Here is a 22366-nt window from a genome sequence, read left to right as displayed (position 1 = left end):
CATTCCTTATCAAAACTTCCACTGTCCCATTCCTTTTTAGAGAACAGAACACTAATTCCAGCAATTCCATTTTTAGGTATTTATCAGAAGAAAATAAAAATACTAATTCCAAAAAACCAGCACCCTATGTTCATAACAGCTTTATTTACCATAGCCAAGATATGAAAGCAACCCAAGGATGAAAATGGATAAAAATATGAGATATGTATATGATATGTACGTATCCCATTATCCCATTTACATATATCACATGTGTGTGCATATATAAATATCTTACACACACACACACACAATAGAATAGTACCATCCAAAAGAAAGAATGCAACAACATGGATGGATACTGCAAGGTAATATGCTAAGTGAAACAAGTCAGACAAATAAAAACCAACACCATATGATTTCATTTATATGTGGGATCTAAGAAACAAAACAAAGAAGCAAACAAAACAAAATAGAAAAAGACTCACAGATACAGAAAACAAACTGATGGTTGCCAGAGGGCAGGAGGGTAAGGAGATAGATGAAATAGGTAAAAGGACTTAAGAAGTACAATTTCCAATTACAACATAAATAACACACAGGGATGTAATGTATAGCATAGGAAATATAGTCAATAATATTGTAACTACTTTGTATGGTGACAAATGATGACTAGACTTATTATGGTGACCACTTCGTAATGTATGTAAATATTGAATCATGTTTACACCTGAAACTAATACAAAATTTTATGTCAATTGTTCTTCAATAAAAAAAAAAAAAGGAGGGAGGGAGGGAGAGAGGAAGGAAGGAAGGGAGGTAAGGACGGAGGGAGTCACTCTCTGGTAGTGAGGTCTAAATAATCTGCAGAATCTTTTCCAGACCCGGCTCTTGCTTCTAACTAAAAGTTTCTCAAATACGTCACTTCACTTGTCAATCCTTCCTTTAACAGAGATGACCTAACACCCATCTGCTATATGCCAGAATTACCAAGTTCTTCCTCCTTCTCCCACATGTCCATTCGAGAAATGTGTTTTTTTTTCTTAAAGTGCTGTTAGTGATTATCTAAGTTTGGTTGAAACTAAAGACATAAATTTGTTATGTGCCAACCTGTGTATGCAAGATCTTCCTCTACTGAACATATTATTGTTTTTATTCCCTTTGTAAACAGCTAAGATCATTGTATTTTAAATAGAAAGGTATCATGGATAAGAAATAAGTATTAGTTAACTATGACCTTACCAAAATAAAAAAAAAAAAAAAAGAAAACAAAAGGAAATGCAACACTTTTTTTTTTTTCATGAGTACATTGCTTCCTGGAATGAAATTGTATGTACCTATGAACGAACATTTGGTATGTTCAAGGATAATGTGAGATTTCAGAGAAAGCTGCTTAAAGAAAACTGACTCATCTTTTAGGGGCCACTTTTTAAAAATTTTTTTGCCTTTCTTACTGCTCCTGACACATATTTACAATGGCTAGAGCTCCAATTACTACCATGGACTCTGAGTTCCATGCACTAGGAAGGAAGAGTGGAAAAGTAAGAGCTTGAGTGCTTGATGACAGGATGGAATTACTATATGACCAGTATAGTCTACATCTAGACTACCTGTGCATGAGACATATTTAGCCTATTTAACAGTATTCACCAAATTTGTTAAAATATTAATATGTTTTGTAAGTAAATCAGCACTATGGAGAATTTATTTTAATAATGTTTTCTTGACATAAGAGACCTGGAGATAACAATTTACTGGGAATCCAACTCCCAAGGAAGATTTTCACTTCCAATTCCCCAAAAAGACCAAAAAAATGTATAATGAGAAATCCTGTCGATTCATATCTTCTAACGTAATTTAGGGAAGAAGACGAGAAATACTCTGCTGCAGAATGTGTGCATTGTTATGTGAAAATATGAAGAGCACTATCTAGATTAAACCGTTTTTCTATTATTTCTATTTCCAGGATTCTGTTTTTTAAAAATCTGTTGATTCCTATATAGGAACAATGATTAAAATTTTAGTTTCCAAATAAAGTTCACCCAGGGAATTTTTGAAAGCCTAACGTTCTGTGCAATCCCATCTACTTCAACCATGTACATGAAAAGAGGGAACTAGTGGAAGAAGGAGAATGGAGAGACAAAACAAACCTATTTATGTCCAGCTGGGTCTTAAATGAAAAGGACCCTATTCTATTGCATACTTTTCCCCCCTACTATATTCTATATAGGAAGGCTAGGAAGCTTTCATCTTTCAACCTAGAAATAAAAATAATAAACATCTCCAAGATTTTAGTATAAAAAAAATTCCCAGTACAGGACTCTCTCTTCATCTCAATTTTATCTCATTCATTTTCCTCTAAGCAAGCTAAATGAAAAAGCAAAGTGCCAATACTAATATCTTTTTTTATTTTTCAAGTAAATGGCTGATATGTTAATTTCTCAGGCTACAAAGTCATTGTTTTTTTAAGCCATTATGAGGAAGAAAAAATAAAAATGAAAAAACTAAAACCACAAGTCTCCAAATGAACTGTTTCAGGATTTACATTAAAAGTGATTCCACCATCTATTATATGTGTTCATCTTAATAGCTTAGAGCTGTTACAGCTTATGCCAAACGTAGAAATACAAAGTTTTATTGAGAATAAAAACAGTATTACACATACTCTGAAGTTTTTTTAAAATAAGAGTTAGACAAACCAATGTATGTATTTCTATTATAAGTTATTTTCTAGAAGATTATCATTTTGTGGTTAATAATTATAGCTAAATTAATTTTCTTTAAAGTATCACAGAACTTAACATCTTGTGGCAGGTGTAATAAAAAATATTTTAAATTAAGTGATGTTCAGGACTTACCACCTCCTCCTCCAAGAAGACTGGCATTTGCTGTTTAAAACAAAACAAACAGAAAACATTAAGTAATATATAAAAACTATAATACGCCAGATAGGTTAAGTAAAAGCTGCTGGTGATCACGTCTCTTATAAATACGCACATACACTCACACTATGTACTTTCATATAAAGATAGCTTCTATTACTGTTTTATGATGGCATGAAAATTAAAATAATTTAATAACTCTATTTTCTCTTCAAAAAACTGTATTTATATGTACTCCCTTATAATAAAATGAAGCACATGTTGTCATTCTTTTATTTTCTGTTCAATATCTAAACTGACCTTCTATGTTCTCTATTTTATCAAGTAGAGAGAGAGTATGTTATTTAGGCAATTCAGTGATTTCAAAGGACCATGTAACATAAAAGAATAATGATAATTTTAATAAACCATCATCAAATAAAGTATCTTAAGACACTGTGCAGTAAGAACTCTTAGTAACAGATTACTTTTAGCATTAACTATTTATTTGAGGAAACAAAATTTTAAGCATTGTTGTAAAACAATGTGTCATTTCTTACCCAGTTATCCATTATTCTAGCACACATATTTATAGAAGCCAAGTAATAAGCTAAGTATAAGATAATTCCATTTGAATTTCTTTCAAGAGTTCAAAATTTCATAAAGTCCCATTCCAGGTTTCTGCTGAAGTATTAAACAGCTTTATGCCTATGTTTATCTAGTCATTATAACAGCCTGAAAACAAAAGTCAATATACACTGCACTGAGCTTTATTCCATAGCGTTCTTATGTATCATAGGTATTTTCATGCCATTATAAAAAAAGAAATCCTACAGCAGTATTAAAAAAAAAAAAAAAGTATGTGGTGTCCAAGGTCTCTTTGTATAGAAACTTGAGCTACCAAAAGATTAAACAAATCATTTAGGAAAGAGGAGTGGGAGTCTTTAACTTGAACTTTAGTGTGCTGTCCACACCACGCATTGTCATAATTAAGAGAAGCAAATATCCAAGTGTTACTGATTCCATCTATAGGTAATGGATCATTTCATGAACAAATGCCTATATTCATAGTTCCATGAGGTTAAATATGTGATGGCTTGCTAATTTTTGCAACACTAAAGAGAATATCATGAAAATCCAATAAGACCACATGCCTTTGAAGTTCTTCTTAATATGTCAATATATTAGAGCATCAAATCTTATTCCATATGATCTTCCAAGGACAGAGCCATCTAACTGCTGCTCTTGCCTTCCTCTTGATACTTTTTTCACAATCATGAACTAAATAGCAATGTCATTAATCAACCGTGTTAAAAAAAAACACTTTTGATGTCATAAAATCTGCCATTTTGTCAACTCAGGACCCCAAATCCATCTGACTTCACAGTGAGAGTGTAAAGTATGTATGTAGATGGTATTGAGGACTTAATGTCCAGCATCAAACTTTGTAGCTGTTGAAGGGGTAGCTTGCTGCAGGGGCATGAGGAAAGATGTGAATTCTATTTTGGTTCCCATACCCCTATCTAATGGCAGAATTTTCATGATCAACCCATATCTCTTACCTAATTCAAATATCTTCTAAAATCTTAGCTACACGCATTTATACAACCACATGGCTGCTGATTGTTTATTTTTATATTTCATTGGGTACTATTTCCCTATCTATAGGTTTTTCAGTTCCCTGGAATTCTGTTTTTCTCCAACGTTCACATATTCATTCAGAAGGAAAAAGGTATTTTCAAGAACAAACAACAATAACGGATAGTAGCTTTTCATTCAAATTATCATGCCCAGGAGCGCAATAACACAACACAGTCTACTCTCACCCAATGCTTTGCTGAATAAAGGTAGAGGTTGCGTGTTTTGAGAACATAGACCAAGGTTCATCTATTTAAGTAGGCACTTATCCAATAGACGTGGGTGGATGAGTAGCATAGGTGTAAGAACTGGAATCCCAGTCCCAAGAGAACCATCAAGTCAATTTATGTCAGATGTGTGTTCATGTCTAGATAAGCATATCTGGTCACATTTTAATATCAACATAGAACTAATTTGCAAAACTATGGCATTCTACATAGTGTCCCATCACTTTTAAGATAATTTCATGTGCATTACCCTTCATGTAATAGAATCTTAATCTAGGATTCTAAAACATATTCACAAACATATATATATATATATATATATATGTATATATATATATGTGTGTGTGTGTGTGTGTATATATATATATATACACACATATATATTCAAAACAATATATTTGTAATTTCTAATAATTTCTAATTTCCAATAACTATAATTATGGTAATGATTTTTCTAGAGAATTCATGAAATTTAAGCCTATTTTATCATTTCTATTCTTAATTTTTTTAATAAAATGTATCTTAGCAAAAATATCAAGGCAATTTTCTTCAGTAAATGTGGCATAAATGAAGGCAAATAAAAGTAAACCTTTATCATGATTTCAAACATTACTTTACCTTCACAAAATACCTTATATATAACTGATACTCAATGTTTATTGGCCAGGTAGATTAATATTTCTTCCATTTTACAAAAGTAAAAATGACTTTTGTGTGTCTAAAATTAATAGTCATTTAATTTCTACTTAATTATATTTAATAAATTGAGGTACATCCCAATTACATATGAAACCCTTAAAGACAAGGTCTGAGTTTAATAGTTTGGCCTGCATCTAAGAAGCACTCAATACATGTTTTCTAAAAATAAGATAATTGGTAAGTTCAGTACAATTTCTTTTTGATATAAGTGGTATTTATTTATTGAAGTGTGTGGAAAGAGCAAACTTTGGTCCTTTTTCTTCCTGTAAAATCAAAGACCATTAACGAAACTCTTCAAATTTCTTTGGAAATATTTAATGACTAAGCATGTAAAAAACATGTTTCTATATTTCTGTCTCTATCAAGTCCTTTGCTAGAGGGAATTCTGGACATGCCTCTTGTTATTCCCAAAGTTTCAGAGAGAAGGAAAAGCAGAAAAGAAACAAAGAAAACTTCAAGTTTATGAGCATACCACTGCTTCTAAAATAAGATTTTAAAATATCTTCTCTGAGTATGCTTACTAATCAACACTATTTTTATTCACATTTTCCTAAATAAAATACCCTTTCTATTACCAGAAAGGTAGAGGAAAAAATCAAGCTCCAGTAATTGCCTCAAAAATCGATTGAATGAGAAACTAAAATGAGCCATTACATGTTAATGAATCTCTGTATTGCACTTCTTCATACCCCCAAAATAACAACTCAATGAGGTGAACAGTTTCACTGTTTATAAAGTGAAAAACAACAACAACAACAACAACGCTGAACATAAAATGGGATAAAGGGTTACGTAAATCTAATTTCAAAGTGGCAAGTATGGAGAATTTATTTATAATATCCTAACCAAATGATTAATTTTTTAGAATTTTTGAGAAATTATTTTCTTCTATTTGAACTCAATTTTTTGATGAAAAACTTTAATGAAAAATTTTAATAAAAATTATACATTTCTATAAGTATATTCATTTTTAAATTATCAAAACCAAAGGAAAAAAAGAATACAATGTAGGAATCCTTTTCTTGGGATAATTAGCCTAAATGAAAAATGGTCATAGCACTTACCAACAGTATCCTCATTTCATGTGTTGCTCAGAACATAAATGGAATATTATACTGCTTTCTTTCTTTAAAGAAAATGATCTTGAAAGACCCTCTGTGTACATATATGTCCGTATATGCATGCATTTGTGTCTTTTCACAAATATAATGATAATTAAATCATGGATCAAAACATGAAAAATAAAATTACTATATAAGTAATCTTCTATTACCTGAAGCTCCTAAATGGAATGTGTGCCATAACATTATTAGAAATGTAAGAAAAGCTATAATGTATCAAACATCCTAACTGACTTTTTCTCCTAATATCTCAAAAACCTTCTTTACTCTTTATAGTATTAAAGAAAGAATACTGAACTGAGATCCGGGTAACCTGTTTTAGTTTGCCGCAATTTCTAAATATATCAGTGGTTTGGGTGTCATAGTCAACTACCTTATTTATCTTCTTCCATCAGGAAATTTAGAATCAATCAGAGATGGCAAACAAATGTCAAACAATTCTAATTCACTAATTAAAAAAGACTGTACCTCTTGATTTGAGAAAGATTTTAAGGCTAAATCTAAGCTCAGTGGGAAAGAGAACTATGATTGTTTAATAATATTTATGACAGAGTGGGATAGGGAGAATCGAAATGTCAGAGGACATGCCATATATTGGGGATCTCTGCATCAGACAACTTCTCTTAGTTTTGATAGTTCTCTTAGATTTGAAAGTTTTGGATGTAATAAACTGTTATTCAGTAACATTTAAAAAAACTGCTAACCTAACATGTGCTAGCCTTGTACTTTAGCATACTTAACAGCTCCTGCAGTTTGTGAGTCTGAAATGCAGTAGCTACTGTTTATCCACAGGGGACACCGTCCAAGACTTCCAGGGGATGTCTGAAATCACAAATAGTACTGAAACCTGTGTATACTATGTTTTTTTTTCCTTTTCCAATGCGCATCTATCATAAAGTTTAATTTATAAATTGGACACAGTAAGAGATTAAGAATAACTAATAATAAAACAATTATAATAATGTACTATAATAAATGTTAAGTGAATGTGGTCTCTTTGACTCTCTAGTGCTGTACTTGCCCTATTTCTTTTTGTGATGACGTGAGATGATAAAATGCTTACATGATGAGATGAAGTGAAGTGAATGCTGCAGGCATCGTGGCATAATTTTAAGATACTATAGACCCTCTGACGATAGATCAGAAGGAGGATTATCTGCTTCCAGATGGTGGGTGAACATGGGTAACTGAAACCACAGAAAGTGAAACACAGATGAGAAGGGACTACTGTAATCCAGTCTGTGAAATAATCCAGAACGTAATTTACGTTGACTGTGAGCCAAACTGGCCTGGTAAGTGTTTGGAACAAGTTTTTATTCTACTTTCCAAGTAATTTCCTATTATCTCTACAGTAATTATTTGTTTTCCACTCCATTTCTACCCCCCACCCAAGACTATCTGCCAAACAAGCAACAGTTTGGGAGATTAGTCTTGAAACACTGATTAAAACTATTTGTGCAGGGTTTCTATTTTCTTTTCATCGTTATAAAGGATATTATAATAGCTTTCATTCTAACAGAATCCTGACCACCTAGTGTAGTTTATTTATTCTGCTTTCTTATTACAATAGGGCACATGGGATGTCAAAAATGATTGTTGGCAAAAACTTCCCAGGAACTCTACCTAAAACACTATTTCATTCACAACATGTTACCCTAAAGATACAAAAGCCAAAATATCACCCTGTAGAATGGCACATGTTATATTCCCTACACTTGAAACTCAAAGTAGGAAGTGCTTAAAAATCTAAGATTAAAATCCCAAGCATTTGCATGACTCTTGAACTGCTTTGTACAGGGAACAACCATCCCAACTGACAGCTGTGGAAATACAATCTACACAGACAAATTCAGCCATCAATTTGGCAACAGCTCTCTACTCATGCTTTACTAGATTTATACCTTCTAAACAAAATCAACGGAATGCCAGAGGTTTGGGGCAATGGTATAATTTCCTGCTTTGAAGCTGACAAAGAGAGAAAATTAAGCATAGGCTTAACTACCTCACATGTAGAAACCAGGCATAAACACATGATTAATACTTTACATTTCATACTTAACTGCAGAATTTAAAGGAACAATTGATTATTCCAGGGTCTGTGTGTTTTGTATAAGCTGCAATCCACTATGAAGCCAAAAACAGAATAAAAATTAGAAAATTTACTTGGGAGTATTAACAAATAAAACAAAACAGAATTATCCTCATTTAAGTAAGAGGGAGGAGAAAGAGCTGCCTTCTTTAGCCAATGTGGCTTTATCAGCTCTACAGCTTTATCAGTTACAGTGCACCCAGTAACTTCAAGAAATACCGCAACATGGAAGGAAAACCACTTATTTTGTCCAATTCCTTCATTTCACAAAAGTGGAAAGTTAAAGAGGATCAAAGATGTGAGATAACTTATCCAGGATCAGACCTAGGTAAAGAACTTACCATACAATACTGCGAATTTCAAACTGGAAAAAAAATGCACACACATGCACACACACACACACACACACACACACACCACAAACACACACAAACATACACTGAGGTTTCCTCCACTATCTGAAAAATTAGCATTCCTATGAAACTTTTGGGTATAAAGCAAAGAAACAATTATCATTAATTTATACAGAAATTTGTTTTTAGCATTCCCAGGCCCAAAATTAACTTCTTTTAGACTTTTCTGATACCTTAGAACACATCTTGCTCATGGATACACAAAATAAACTGAGATAAAGCACAGATGCTCACAGGGTTCAAAGCTATTGTAAGCTTAATGCTGAGATGCTGAGTCTAGTTCTCAGGGAAGGAGATTGGTGGTGCCACTCTCACTGCTCAGAGTGCACAATGCCTCTCTAATGGCTCGCTGCAGAAAAGTGCTGAATGCTATTTTCACTTTTTTGATAAAAGCAAAAATCCTCTTCAGATTTCTTTCACTTAGAGGAAATAGGCACCAACATAGATATTTTGATTAAGTTGGGTGGTGTAATATGAACTTTTTAAAAGCAGGAGATACTTGTATGTGTGTGTGTGTGTGTGTGTGTGTGTGTGTGTGTGTATACACACACATAAATATATATGTATATATATACACATATATTTATATACATGTACATTTTTTCTCCTCAAAAATTGCATCCAAAGATAGTAACAAAACATAATATGCATGCAGTCTACTGAATGTGATCCTACTGAAGATCACTGAATTTGATTATTAAAGGGTGAACTAAAGTATTGCCAGTTCCTACAGCTGCATAATGCAATGTAACTCGTGCAAAATGAGAGGAATCAGCACATGTTTTTACGTACGAGTCATCCTTCTTGACACTGTATTACGAATCAGTTGTAATTTTGATGATGATAACATTGGCTCAGTTACAAAAATAGGATTACTTAAGTAACCAATCTGGGGCTTTCCAAAGAGTGAACAAGGGTGTCTAAATAGGGAAAAAATGAGTTCAAATGGGTATTAGTTTTGTGGTTATAATGATACAAGACACTTGAACAGCAGTTTTGTCTTTGACAAGAAAGGTTTTGAATACAAACCACTTCTCAGTTTGAAAAATGGAAGATGTGCTTATCTAAGGGAATGGGATACACTTTTAGCCTGATTAAAACATAGGCCTTTACTTGCACCCTCATTTACATGCTTCTTGGGAAGATGAATTTGTTTCAATAAAACCTGTTTCTTTTAAGGAAACTGTTTTAAATAGTTTCCTTATTTCATATTTCTTTTAATATTATGGAATATTTATTTCTCTCCAATAATGAAATAGTATCGAGTCTTTTAAAAAAAGGTTTATTTTTAATTACACTTTAATTTAAATAAGACAAAAGAATAATTCTCATAGTCAATAATGGGAAGATTGAGACAAAGAAACTCAAAGGTAAAGGATTTGGGATTAAGGAAAATGCATAGGATTGCTACCCTGAGAATACTCCTTAGAGGACTATTTGCTGGTATCAACAGCACCCTGCACAATTCTTGGCACAGAGTAGGTACTCAATAAATACTTGTTAAATATATAATTAAGAAAATTACTGGAATACAGAAGAATGAGAGAGGAGAAAGGAAAAGTCTTATTTGTGGGACAGGTGAGAGAGCTACAATAATAGGTAATGACTCCTTCACAATTTTACAGCCAAATGAGGCTGTGCCAGGGGAAAGCCAACAGATCAAGGTCCAATTCCAGACTCTATCATCATCTTTGAGAAAGTTCTTGAAACTCCAGCTAATTATCTAACCCCTTTTAGAGTCTTTTTCTTAAGCAGTAATTTGGGAAAACAACAGTCGTGGTACAGGTTTGCTGAGCAGAGTGAGGGTGATAACTATGTGAACCACTGCATGGCACCTGGCACTTACTGCAGCTCAGTAAACGTCAGCTCCTGCTACCTCTGGCACTCATGCTAGAAGTTAATAATTATTGAAAAAACCCCTCACTATTTAAAAGCATTCAGACAAATCTATACCTTGTGGGGGCCAGAATCATGTTCATCTTAGAAAACTCCAGGCCTCTGTCCTCACTCTGAGATGTCTTGTGCTGTATGTACCCTCATCAGAATTTGGGGAAGAAACTAGGATTAGGCATGGAGGAGAATGAGGAACAATGCCATCTTCAAATTCTTTTTTTTTTTTTTAATTCTTTCTTTGGGCATAGGCCAATTAAAGAATAACTCTATGAGCCCACAAAGAAAATGGATGTCAATACTTTGTATATTATAACAGATTTCTCCCTTCTGGGTTATTTTAATTATTTGGTTCAAAAATAATGTTGGATATTTACACCAGATAGCTTCTGTTTACTCCTTAAGACCCATTCTCTCTTTTTTTTTAGATATAAAATTGCTTTTTATTTTATTTTTTTATTTTTAATATGAAATTTATTGTCAATTGGTTTCCATACAACACCCAGTGCTCATCCCAACAGGTGCCCTCCTCAATGTCCATCACCCACCCCCCATCAACCGTCAGTTTATTCTGTTTTTAAGAGTCTCTTATGGTTTGGCTCCCTCCCTCTCTAACTTTTTTTTCCTTCCTCTCCCCGATGGACTTCTGTTAAGTTTCTCAGGATCCACATATGAGTGAAAACATATGGTATCTGTCTTTCTCTGTATGGCTTATTTCACTTAACAGTCTCCAGTTCCATCCACGTTGCTACAAAGGGCCATATTCCATTCTTTCTCATTGCCACGTAGTATTCCATTGTGTATATAAACCACAATTTCTTTATCCATTCATCAGTTGATGGACATTTAGGCTCTTTCCATAATTTGGCTATTGTTGAGAGTGCTGCTAGAAACATTGAGGTACAAGTGCCTCTATGCATCAGCACTCCTGTATCCCTTGGGTAAATTCCTAGCAGTGCTATTGCTGAGTTAAGACCCATTCTCTATGCTACACCCTGTTCTCTGCCAAAAGTGATCTATATATAGAACATCAATGGGTCCTCTCTTACCCTCTGGTTCTGGTTGGGTTCAGTCAATGGGGAGCCCTGGCAGGAGCTGGTGGAAGAAATAAAAATTCCATTCACGGGTAGCTGGGTGACTCAGTCAGTTGAACATTCCAACTCTTGATTTTGGCTCAGGTCATGATCTCATGGCTTTGTGGGTTCAAGCCCCACAATGGGCTCTGTGCTGGCAGCATGGAGCCTGCTTGGGATTCTCTCTCTCTCCCTCTCTCTGCCCTTCCCCCACTTGCTCAGTCTCTCTCAAAATAAATGTCTCAAAAATGTCTCTGTCTCTCTCAAAATAAATAAATGAACTTAAAAAAAAAAATCCATTCCAAGTTTTTACTTCCCTGGTTCACTCCTATAAGCTTACCTTGAACTGACTATATCCCTTGAATAAAGGTCACTGCTCTAATCAACTTCATTTAGTTTATAATATGACTTTCTCTCCTTTTGGGTTCTGATATGTCTCCTACTCATCTCTTTGAGCTTAACATGGTTAACAGCTGTGCTGTTGGTAACCACGGTTGCTGAACAATCCCTTGAGTTTCTTCTACATCATTCCTGGCTCTAACCCTTGTACATATTCCCTTTATAAATAAGCTGTCCCCAAAATATCTTAATTGATTGTGCCAAGGTTCCTGTAGGGACCTTGATTGGATAGATAGGATTTACACAAACTCGTCACAATTGGTGGCTCACCTAAATCTCACATTCCTTCCCAAACTATCTTACCCTAACTCTTATGAGGGTAGCACCTATTCTTATGTTTCTATTTGTGGAATAATAAATACAGTAGACTAATGTTTTCCTTATTAATTAAAAATATAAAAATTTAAATATATAAAAAATATGAACATAAACATATAAAATAACATGTATTCATTTGAACATATGAATCAAGAATTTTATTAAACTCAAGTAGTCTTAACTACTATTCCTTTTCATATTCAAATCCATGTTGATATAAATATATATACACATAAATGAGTCTTCCTGAGATTGTTTAAAATACAATGGATCCTACTATAAAAAAATAACATGCAACATAATTTTCTCATTTACCAATACATCAAAGGTCTAACTAAAAAAATAATAAATGTACTATAACTTTCTAAAATTTGAGTGAAACAATTCCTATTATCTATGGGCACTTAGGTTGCTTCCAGTTTCCCAGTACAGACAATGATCTAATAAACATCCTTGTGTGTGTATAACTGTGTGGGTTTGTGTATTCCTACATACTGGTATTTGTCCTATAGAATAAATATTCCAAAGTATTTACATTTAAAAGAGCATATGCTTTTTCACATTTAAGAGTTTAACAAAATTATTAAAATTTGTATATTAAAATAATTCAAAATTAGCAAAAATTTAACATTCATAAGTATACCCTGGGAAGCACATTTGATGTCCGCCAATAATAAGCTGATCAAAATGTTTTGACAAGTACATGAAGTTCACTGAACTGCTTCTGATTTAAATGTAAAATACATCAGTGAAAAGTTCTCACTTATACCTGAAAGGATATTCAGTCTGAGTTTCTGACTGATTTCAAATATATAAATTTTAAAATGATATGTTTTTAATGTAAAAATAATAAAGCCATCTCAACTGATGGTGAGCCTCTTTAACCATTTTCTTTTCATGTTTACTAGATACAAACCATGACAGGTCTTGAACTTCAAAGCAAACTAAAATTTTGGCTAGAAAAGATTAGAGAGAGAAAGTTTCCACTACTTTCTAATTAAATTTCTTGCAAATTTAAAGTACACTTCAAAAGTTTAAAGACACAGGAGTTCAGAAGATAGTAACTTATTAGAAAGATATAGATGGGAAAGTTATCAAAAAAAGAGATGTAAGAATGCTTTAGCTCAATATGAATTTCAAGGCTAAGTAAAACTATTTCTTTTCTTTTTCAAACTACTGTAGCATACACTTTCTCTAGCAGTGCCAATTCTACTTATGTTAAATTAAAGAATATTCAATAGAACGTTTCAATTTTTTTTCTTTTTCCAATCTAAACACATTTTAAAGCAACATTCTTCTTTCAGTTCATTAAAGTTTGTTTGTTTGTTTGTTTTTTATACAACTAAAGTGTGCTGTCTCACAGAGCTGACCTGGCTCTCCATCCTAACACAATACTTGGATCATCAAGCAGTTCTGATTTAAGTATTTGTACCAAATTTGGCTTTGTGACATGGCCAACTTATGAAAATTTAAAACGAGCTCTTGTATGATTCATTTCTATCAGAAAGTCATGCTCTGAATCACCAAGCCAGTGGACAAGCTGACACATATTTTAGTAAGCTTATAAAGGTGAAAAATATACCCATTATCACAACCAAATAAAAGCATCTACAAATAAATCATGATGACAATTTTCTGAGCATCTATTATTTATTAGGCAATGTCTAAGAGTTGATCTGTATGGTATCTGTCATACTTCAACTAATCTTTTACATAAAGTGGGAATTTTTACTTTTCTTATAACAAATGAGGAAACCAAGGCTAAAGTGACACTAAATTGCTTGTCTTGAGTCATCGACTGCTAAGTAAGTATTCAGCCCAAGGTTTGACCCCTAAACATCTAACCAATTATCCATACAGTATGCTAGACTAGCTCTTAAGGAATTATTTTATTTCTTCCAAATTATTTCAAAATAGATGTTTATCTAATGCCCATGAAAAACTATGTATTCTAATAACACTAATGGTAGTATTACTAGTTTTTAAATATAGCTGGTGACCAGAATTGGATAGCATTTACATGCATCATACAACTTAAAATTATAAATATTTAAGAGTCTTTAGTTATACTTTCCTGTGTCATTTACTAACATTACTATAAAAAACAGCAATTTGGATCTCATAAAATCAGAAATTGTCTATAAAGGAAAACTCCTTTGAAACATTACACTTAATATTCTGATAACATTGATAATTGGCTTTTAAAAAGATGAAAATTGCCAGTGTGATTTTAGGCAACATGAACAATTATGTATATACTGCTACCAATGAGGGTATATGGTTCTTAACATGGCTTTTGACTTGAACTAAGTTAAATTTATCAAAACAAGAATAGTACATTAAAGTTTGAATTTCACCAGGTAAATGTAAACTAGCTAATTTAAGATTTTATCTGCCTATAGTGAAAAATACAAAATGAAAATAAATATATGCTTTTATTTGTCCTAAACTTTCTATCATAAGCACTCCTCATCCTTGAATTTAGGATTACCAAATAAAGAATATTTTTGATAACTTGAAGTAGCAAGTAAAAACCATAATGGTTTTTCTCCTGCCTAAATTACCTAAGCTTAATAATTCTATTTCAAATTATGGTTGCTTTTATTGATGTGCAATGAAATTTTAAATTGTTCAAGGATATAATAAACATATTATTATGTTTATATAAACTACAAGCATAAAAAGTCATCTCTTCCAAAACATGGAAAAGTATAACTTTATCAATATTAAGTTTAATTGTTTATGAAAAAGCCTCACTTTTTTGTACACAGGAGACAAATTATAATTTGCATCCTGTGAATCAAAAAATACCAATTACTTTTGCTATTACAGTTCCATCAGGCCAGCTGTGGATTCTATAACAGAGATTAGTTTTATTCTGATACATTGAAAAGCACTGATACTAATCTCAGACAAAGGTATTACCGTTGGTGAGATGATGATTACTGATTACAGAGGCTTTTTAAAAATTATTATTATTTAACAAATCTCATAATATAACTAAATAATACTTACTAAAATTAGTTGCTTTTCTAATGTCATTCTGAAATATCCAAATATCAGAAATAAAATAGAAGCTGCAACAGTTAATAAAAGAATTTGTAAACAATATTTAAGAGATGCAATGAATTTGTTGGCTACCCAAAACAATACTTAATATTAACCCTAATGTCACCGTAATTAGTCATATAATTTTTGGCTAGCCATCTAAACCTCTGTGCCTTGATTTGTCATTTATAAAAATATAAATTACAATTTAATTATTTAAAAACCACTTGTTCAGACAATATGTGTGGGTGCTCCAAAATATGTGCTTTGGGACAATATAACTGAGTAAAACAGACACATTAAATTAAATAATCTACAAATTATAAATACTTTAGTAATTACTTAATATTTTAATGTCTTTAATATCTAAACATTAGAATCATGATATTGAAGATCATTCAAGAAAAAATATTGCTTTACAAGTTGACAGTACTTTATGTTATTATATTTTCTAAAATTTTGCCCTCTCAGACTTCCAGTCCAAGCAAGATCACACAGACTTGCTTTTTCTTATTAAAATTTTCCTCCCCACTCCCTCAGTAAGTACAACTAAAAATGGTGGAAATAATAACCAAAGGAGAACTCAGAAGGCTCAAGGAGGGGAGGGGAACCAGCTGGAGATCCCAGGGCAGGAAGAAGGTAACCTAGGCCCACCATTTCTTGATATCCAACCTTAGCATAATAAGACAGTAGAGGTAGGCTCTTTCCTTCCCTGGATCAACCAGGATTACCACTAAAAATAAGCCTTCAATTAAAAGTGCTCTCCTTCTACTCAGAATCGAAGACTCCTCTCCCACATGGAAAAACACAGGACAGCACCAGCAAGGGGGATCTTGCCAAAACAAGTACTCTGCTAGGAAAACCCATGGGGCCTGAATGAGACTGCCTGCTGATACCAAGAGACAGTGGGTGTTTGGAGGGGCAACAGGGAACACCAGCAAAAAGGATCCTACCACAAGCACCCAGGGCTGAAAGGGCTTTCCATTTGTGCGGGTGGCTACCACAAGTTCTGGCTTAGGAAGTGCTTTTCTTCCCTACCATGCCTGAGAATCCTTCTCTTACCAAGAAATATCAAGGGGGAAAGGGCATGGAGTTGGCAAGGGGAAGGGTCCCAACCACAACAAGCAGCCAGGCTCAGAAGCACTCTTCACCCTGTCAGGCCAGAGACTTTCTCTTCCCCACTTAGAAGCACGAGGAAGTCCTGACTCCGAAAATTGATTCTGTCTCTCAGGCAGAACCAGTAGGGGCCACTGGGAACCCCATGCACTCCAGTACACCAAGCCAAAAAATAAAAATAAAATAACACCACAAAGCCCCTGCAAACTGCATTATCACTGGAACTAGATAATGGATAAGAGACCTAAATGTGAGGCAGGGAACCTTCAAAATGCTAGAGAAGACCATAGGCAGCAAACTCTTTGACATCAGTCATAGCAACTTCTTACTAGATATGTTTCCAGAGGCAAGGGGAACAAAAGCAAAAATGAACCACTGAGATTTCATCAAGATAAAAAGCTTCTGGGGCGCCTGGATGGCTCAGTTGGTTAAGCATCCCACTCTTGACTGCAGTTTAAGTCATGATCTCATGGTTCAAGAGTTCGAGCTCCGCATTGGGCTCTGTCCTGCTAGTGTGGAATATGCTTTGTATTCTCTCTCTCCCTCTTTCTCTCTGCCCTTCTCCTGTGATCTCTCTCTTTATCTCTTAAAAATAAATAAACAAATTAAAGAAGAAAAGATAAAGAGCTTCTGCACAGCGAAGGAAGCAATGACACTAAAAGGCAACCAATGGAATAGGAGAAGATATTTGCAAATGACATATGAGACAAAGGGTTAGTATCCAAAAATCTATAAAGAACTTAACAAACCTAACACTTAAAAAACAAATAATCTAGTGAAGAAATGGGCAGAAGGCATGAATAGACACTTTTCCAAAGAAGACATACAGATGGCTAACAGACACATGAAAAGATGCTCAACATCACTCATAATCATGGAAATACAAATCAAAACCATAATGAGATACCACCTCACACCTGTCAGAATGGCTAAAATTAACAACACAGGAAACAACAGATGTTGGCAAGGATGAGGAAAAAGGGGAACCCTCTTACACTGTTGGTGGGAATGAAAACTGGTGAAGTCACTCTGGAAAATAGTACTGAGATTCCTCAAAACATTAAAATAGAACGACCCGGGGCGCCTGGGTGGCGCAGTCGGTTAAGCGTCCGACTTCAGCCAGGTCACGATCTCGCGGTCCGTGAGTTCGAGCCCCGCGTCGGGCTCTGGGCTGATGGCTCAGAGCCTGGAGCCTGTTTCCGATTCTGTGTCTCCCTCTCTCTCTGCCCCTCCCCCGTTCATGCTCTGTCTCTCTCTGTCCCAAAAATAAATAAACGTGGAAAAAAAAAATTAAAAAAAAAAAAAAAAAATAGAACGACCCTATGACCCAGCAATTGCACTACTAGGTATTTACCCAAGAATACAAAAATACTGTTTAGAAGGGGCCCATGAACTCTGATGTTTACAATAGCATTATCAATAATAGGCAAATTATGAAAAGAGCCCAGCTGTGCATCAACTGATGAATGGATAAAAAAGATGTGGTATACACAATGGAATATTACTCAGCCATCAAAAAGAATAAAATGTTACCATTTGCAATGACATAGATGAAGCTAGAGTATATTATGCTAAGCAAAATAAGTCAGTTAGAAAAAAGACAAATACTATATGATTTCACTCATATGTGGAATTTAAGAAACAAAACAGACGAACATAGGGGAAAGGGTAAAAAAAAAAAAAAAGAGAGGGAGGTGAACCATAAGAAACCCTTAACTATAGAGAACCAATGAGGGTTGGTGGAGGGGAGGTGGGTTCAGAATGGGCTAAAATGGGGTGATAGAGATTAAGGAGAGCACATGTTGTGATGAGCATTGGGTGTTATATGTAAGTGATGAATCACTAATTTCTACTCCTGAAGCCAATATGACACTATATGTTAACTAACTAGAATTTAAATAAAAACTGGATAATTAATTAATTAACTAAAGGAATGAATCATTGACAACCAACTGTTGGAAACTCTCTTTAGAATGCAAGGCACCTGATGCCTTTTTGCCCTTAGCTTTAGGTCTTAGTTTTCAATCCCAGGCCAACAAAACTCCCTATATTTTATTACGTTGGTCTAGATTTTTTTAAAATATTTATTCATTTGTTTGTTTGTTTATTTAGAGTATGCATGAGAAGGTGGCAAGGGGCAGAGAGAGAGAGAGAGAAAGAAAGAGAATCCCAAGAGGACCCCATGCTCAGTGTGTAGCCAAACATGGGGCTGGATCTCAAAACCATGAGATCATGATCTGAGCCGAAATCAATAGTTGGAAGCTTAACCGATTGAGCCACTCAAGTACTCCTATATTGGTCTGGTTTGACTCTTCAATAATAAATATTAAATGTTGCTTTAAATTAAAATCTTAATAATTAAAATTTTAAGTTAGACATTAAACCTCCAACAAAGAAAATTTAAATAAATATATTTAGCATTAATGACAATAGTACCAGATTATGGTGTTAATGCTGGAGCAAAGGGAGAAACAGTGTAAAGCATTCTGTAAACTAATTTAAAAAAATACCCTGGAAAGAAGTAAACCTATGCAAATTTGTAAGAAAGAAGCAAAGAGTAAAATTCTTGGACACAGTTCTGAAAAATGAAAATATCAAGAGCCTAGCACTTTCTGTATAAATCCTTACATTTTAAGTTTAAAATTTCAAAATTTACTAACACTTTACTTTTACTCAATGAACAGTGTTGTGTTGGCTAAGAACCTACCAATGTCATCTCACCAATCACTTATTTTTTACAGAATTCATTGCTCTCAGTGTACAAAGACATCAAAACCCACTTATTAACTGACCCCAACTTTTTTATATCTTCAGTAAACTCCTTAGAATCTCAAGGTTTAATATTTGCTTCAATGCATGATAGCACCTTCTCCCCACTAAATCTGAATTCGGGGTCATTTAATTAATGCTACCTGTCATACCCTACCAGCAGCCAAACTCTCTCCTGCCCTAATAATCACCTTCCATTTCTCAATTCCTTAGACATGCGGAGCCATTGCAGAAGGATTATTCTGACTTTAACTCTCACTGCTTACCAATCACCTCTCCTCCTCTGTGATACTCAAGAGACTTATGGCCTCCATAATGCATCAGTATGAGAAGACTAACTCAACCCACAATGATTCTGCCACTGACTCAATGCACAGGCACAGCCAGTGACACCTGACTTAATTTGTTAATGAGGAACAAAAGTAGAGTGGATTAACTAAATAGAAAGGAACAATCTAATATTGGTCTCATCCTCTCATCCTTCTTACTAGGAAATGTTTCTTTGTATTAAAACACATATTCAGGGGCACCTGGGTGGCTCAGTCTGTTAAGTATCCAACTTTGACCCAGGTCATGATCTCATGGTTCATGTGAGTTCGAGCCCTGCGTCAGGCTTTGTGCTGACCAAGCTAAGAGCCTGGAGCCTGCTTCAGATTCTGTATCTCCCTCTTTCTCTGCCCTTCCCCCCGCTTGTGCTCTATCTCTCTCAAAAATAAATAAAAACATTAAAAATTTTTTTTAAAAATTCAACTTTCTGAGTTTCCATACATGACTCATTTTTGGCAGAATCACAGTAAGATCAAGAAAGAGCTGAAAAGAGGGATAGTTGTATGAGAAAAGGTAATGAATGAAGGTTGCTGTACAATCTACAAATTGATTAGTTGCTCAGGAATTAAAACTAGATAGCATGAGGTTGGTTAATATTAGGGAAACACCCATATTTAGTGTTAAAAGAACTTGAAATGGTAATATGTTTTCTTTCCATTTCTAGACTCTAGTTATAATAAACATAGCCTCAATGATTGTTTTTATAAAGTAAAAGATATTTCTAATTGATAATTTTTAAAACTAGAATAAACTCCAAAAGGATTTATGATAGATACATTTAGCAATTAGTTAAACTTAACCATTTTAAAGTTATTACTCTTAAAACTTTTAAAACATTTTTAATATATTTGCTTATATGGTAATATGGCCCTGCTTTCATTCATACTGATCTTCCAATCAAACTTCATTGGAGGCTCTTTATCATAAGGCCCCAACCTACCTTTCCAGCCTCATCATACCACCCTCATAGCCCCTCAGACCTTCCACATCTAGACCATCCCCCCCACACACACACACATCTGGATTGCTCACTCACACTCACACACAGGCATACACACAGACACCCAAAGTCTCCTGCCAGTTAACCCATCAGAACCACCGAGTAAATATTCCCTGAGCAAACTTATATTTAACATTGAAGACCCACTTCAAATGTCTTTTCCTTTGTGACAGCTTCTCTGACTATTGTGCACAAATAGATATATGTCTTCTGAAGGTTCATGGCAATGAAAACAAGCTTTTTTACAACATTTCCCCCCATAAAACTGTAATTAACTGTTTTTCTGAATCCTACTCCATTAGACTATGAACTTCCAAAGGGTAAGGATTATGATTTATTCATCTCTTTTCATCCAGTTCCCCATCAATAAAATAGGTTATCTCCCAGTATAGGATTGAGGATTATGAGGATTAAGAAATAAATTAACTAAAGCACTTAGCAGCACTATAAAAAGTACTCAACATATGTTAGAAATTGTTTTCTTCAGTGTTAAAAACAGTGCTTATTTTGTAGCATGCATTCTGTAAATGCTTAGGAAATGAATAAAACAGGAATGAACAAACGATTGTTTTTAAAATTAATTTCAAACAGAGCTAAATAAGAATCAAGCAAAAAATATGAATGTGATAATCCTTATCATTACAGAATTAAATGCTTCTTAAAAGGATTGAACTGAATGCTTATTCCAAATAGCAATCAGTTACTAGATTATTATATAGAGAGGAAAATGAAAATATTAAAATAAATGAGAATTATAAATAATTTTATTAAATAGAAACTTAAGATCTGTTGAAACTCTCCTTAAGGTTAATTAAGATTTCCTGAGTCAGTACTTAAGGAAATGCTTTTAATAACTAAACATAGGCCAATAGTTGTCTGTCTTGCAAGTTCTAAATCATTTAAATAATGCCAAATATCATAGGAAACAAAAAATAATAATACTGATTTTATTTTATTTTCTGAATTTTTCCTGAGAAAAAATAGTTGATTATTTTGAAAGCCTTGATGTCCATTTTGTACATATTTTCAAGATTACTGTAATAAATTGATCATTTTTAGAGAAGGTATTTCATCTTTTCCCTTCAGTAATGTTCCTCCTAAGGTGGACTCCTATTTTAGACAACTATATGGGAATCCTAGAAGGTACTCCTGAGGTCAGTGATACTATCATTTACATTTTATTTAATATTCTTATATTTGAATTCATTAAGTAATGAAACAACAATCAGTAAAATCAGCATATACTCTTTTTTGTGCATTTAGAATACTGTGCCATAAGGCACGATAAAAGTGTCACCAATTAATAAAAGCAGCAAAGATATTACTTAGATAGATAATTCCAAATGCCAGTAATGTCCCAGAAACCCTCCAACATAACTAAAACCCATTAAATCTCACT

General features: G+C 33.7%; 1 protein-coding gene across 1 annotated transcript in view; it reads right to left on the bottom strand.

The window, feature by feature from the left end:
- Window positions 1-2826: 2826 nt before the first annotated feature.
- The window catches only part of LOC116738012 (ADP-ribose glycohydrolase MACROD2-like), a 541527-nt gene continuing 521987 nt past the window's right edge, over window positions 2827-22366 (bottom strand). The window contains exon 4 of the mRNA XM_032592768.1: window positions 2827-2867. Within this exon, the coding sequence (XP_032448659.1) occupies window positions 2827-2867 (41 nt within the window). The remainder of the gene's footprint in view (window positions 2868-22366) is intronic.

This window comes from Lynx canadensis, chromosome A3, assembly GCF_007474595.2.
Source record: "Lynx canadensis isolate LIC74 chromosome A3, mLynCan4.pri.v2, whole genome shotgun sequence".
Lineage (NCBI taxonomy): Eukaryota > Metazoa > Chordata > Mammalia > Carnivora > Felidae > Lynx > Lynx canadensis.
The sequence above is the reverse complement of the archived record's forward strand: the minus strand, read 5'-3'. Positions and strand labels throughout refer to the sequence as shown.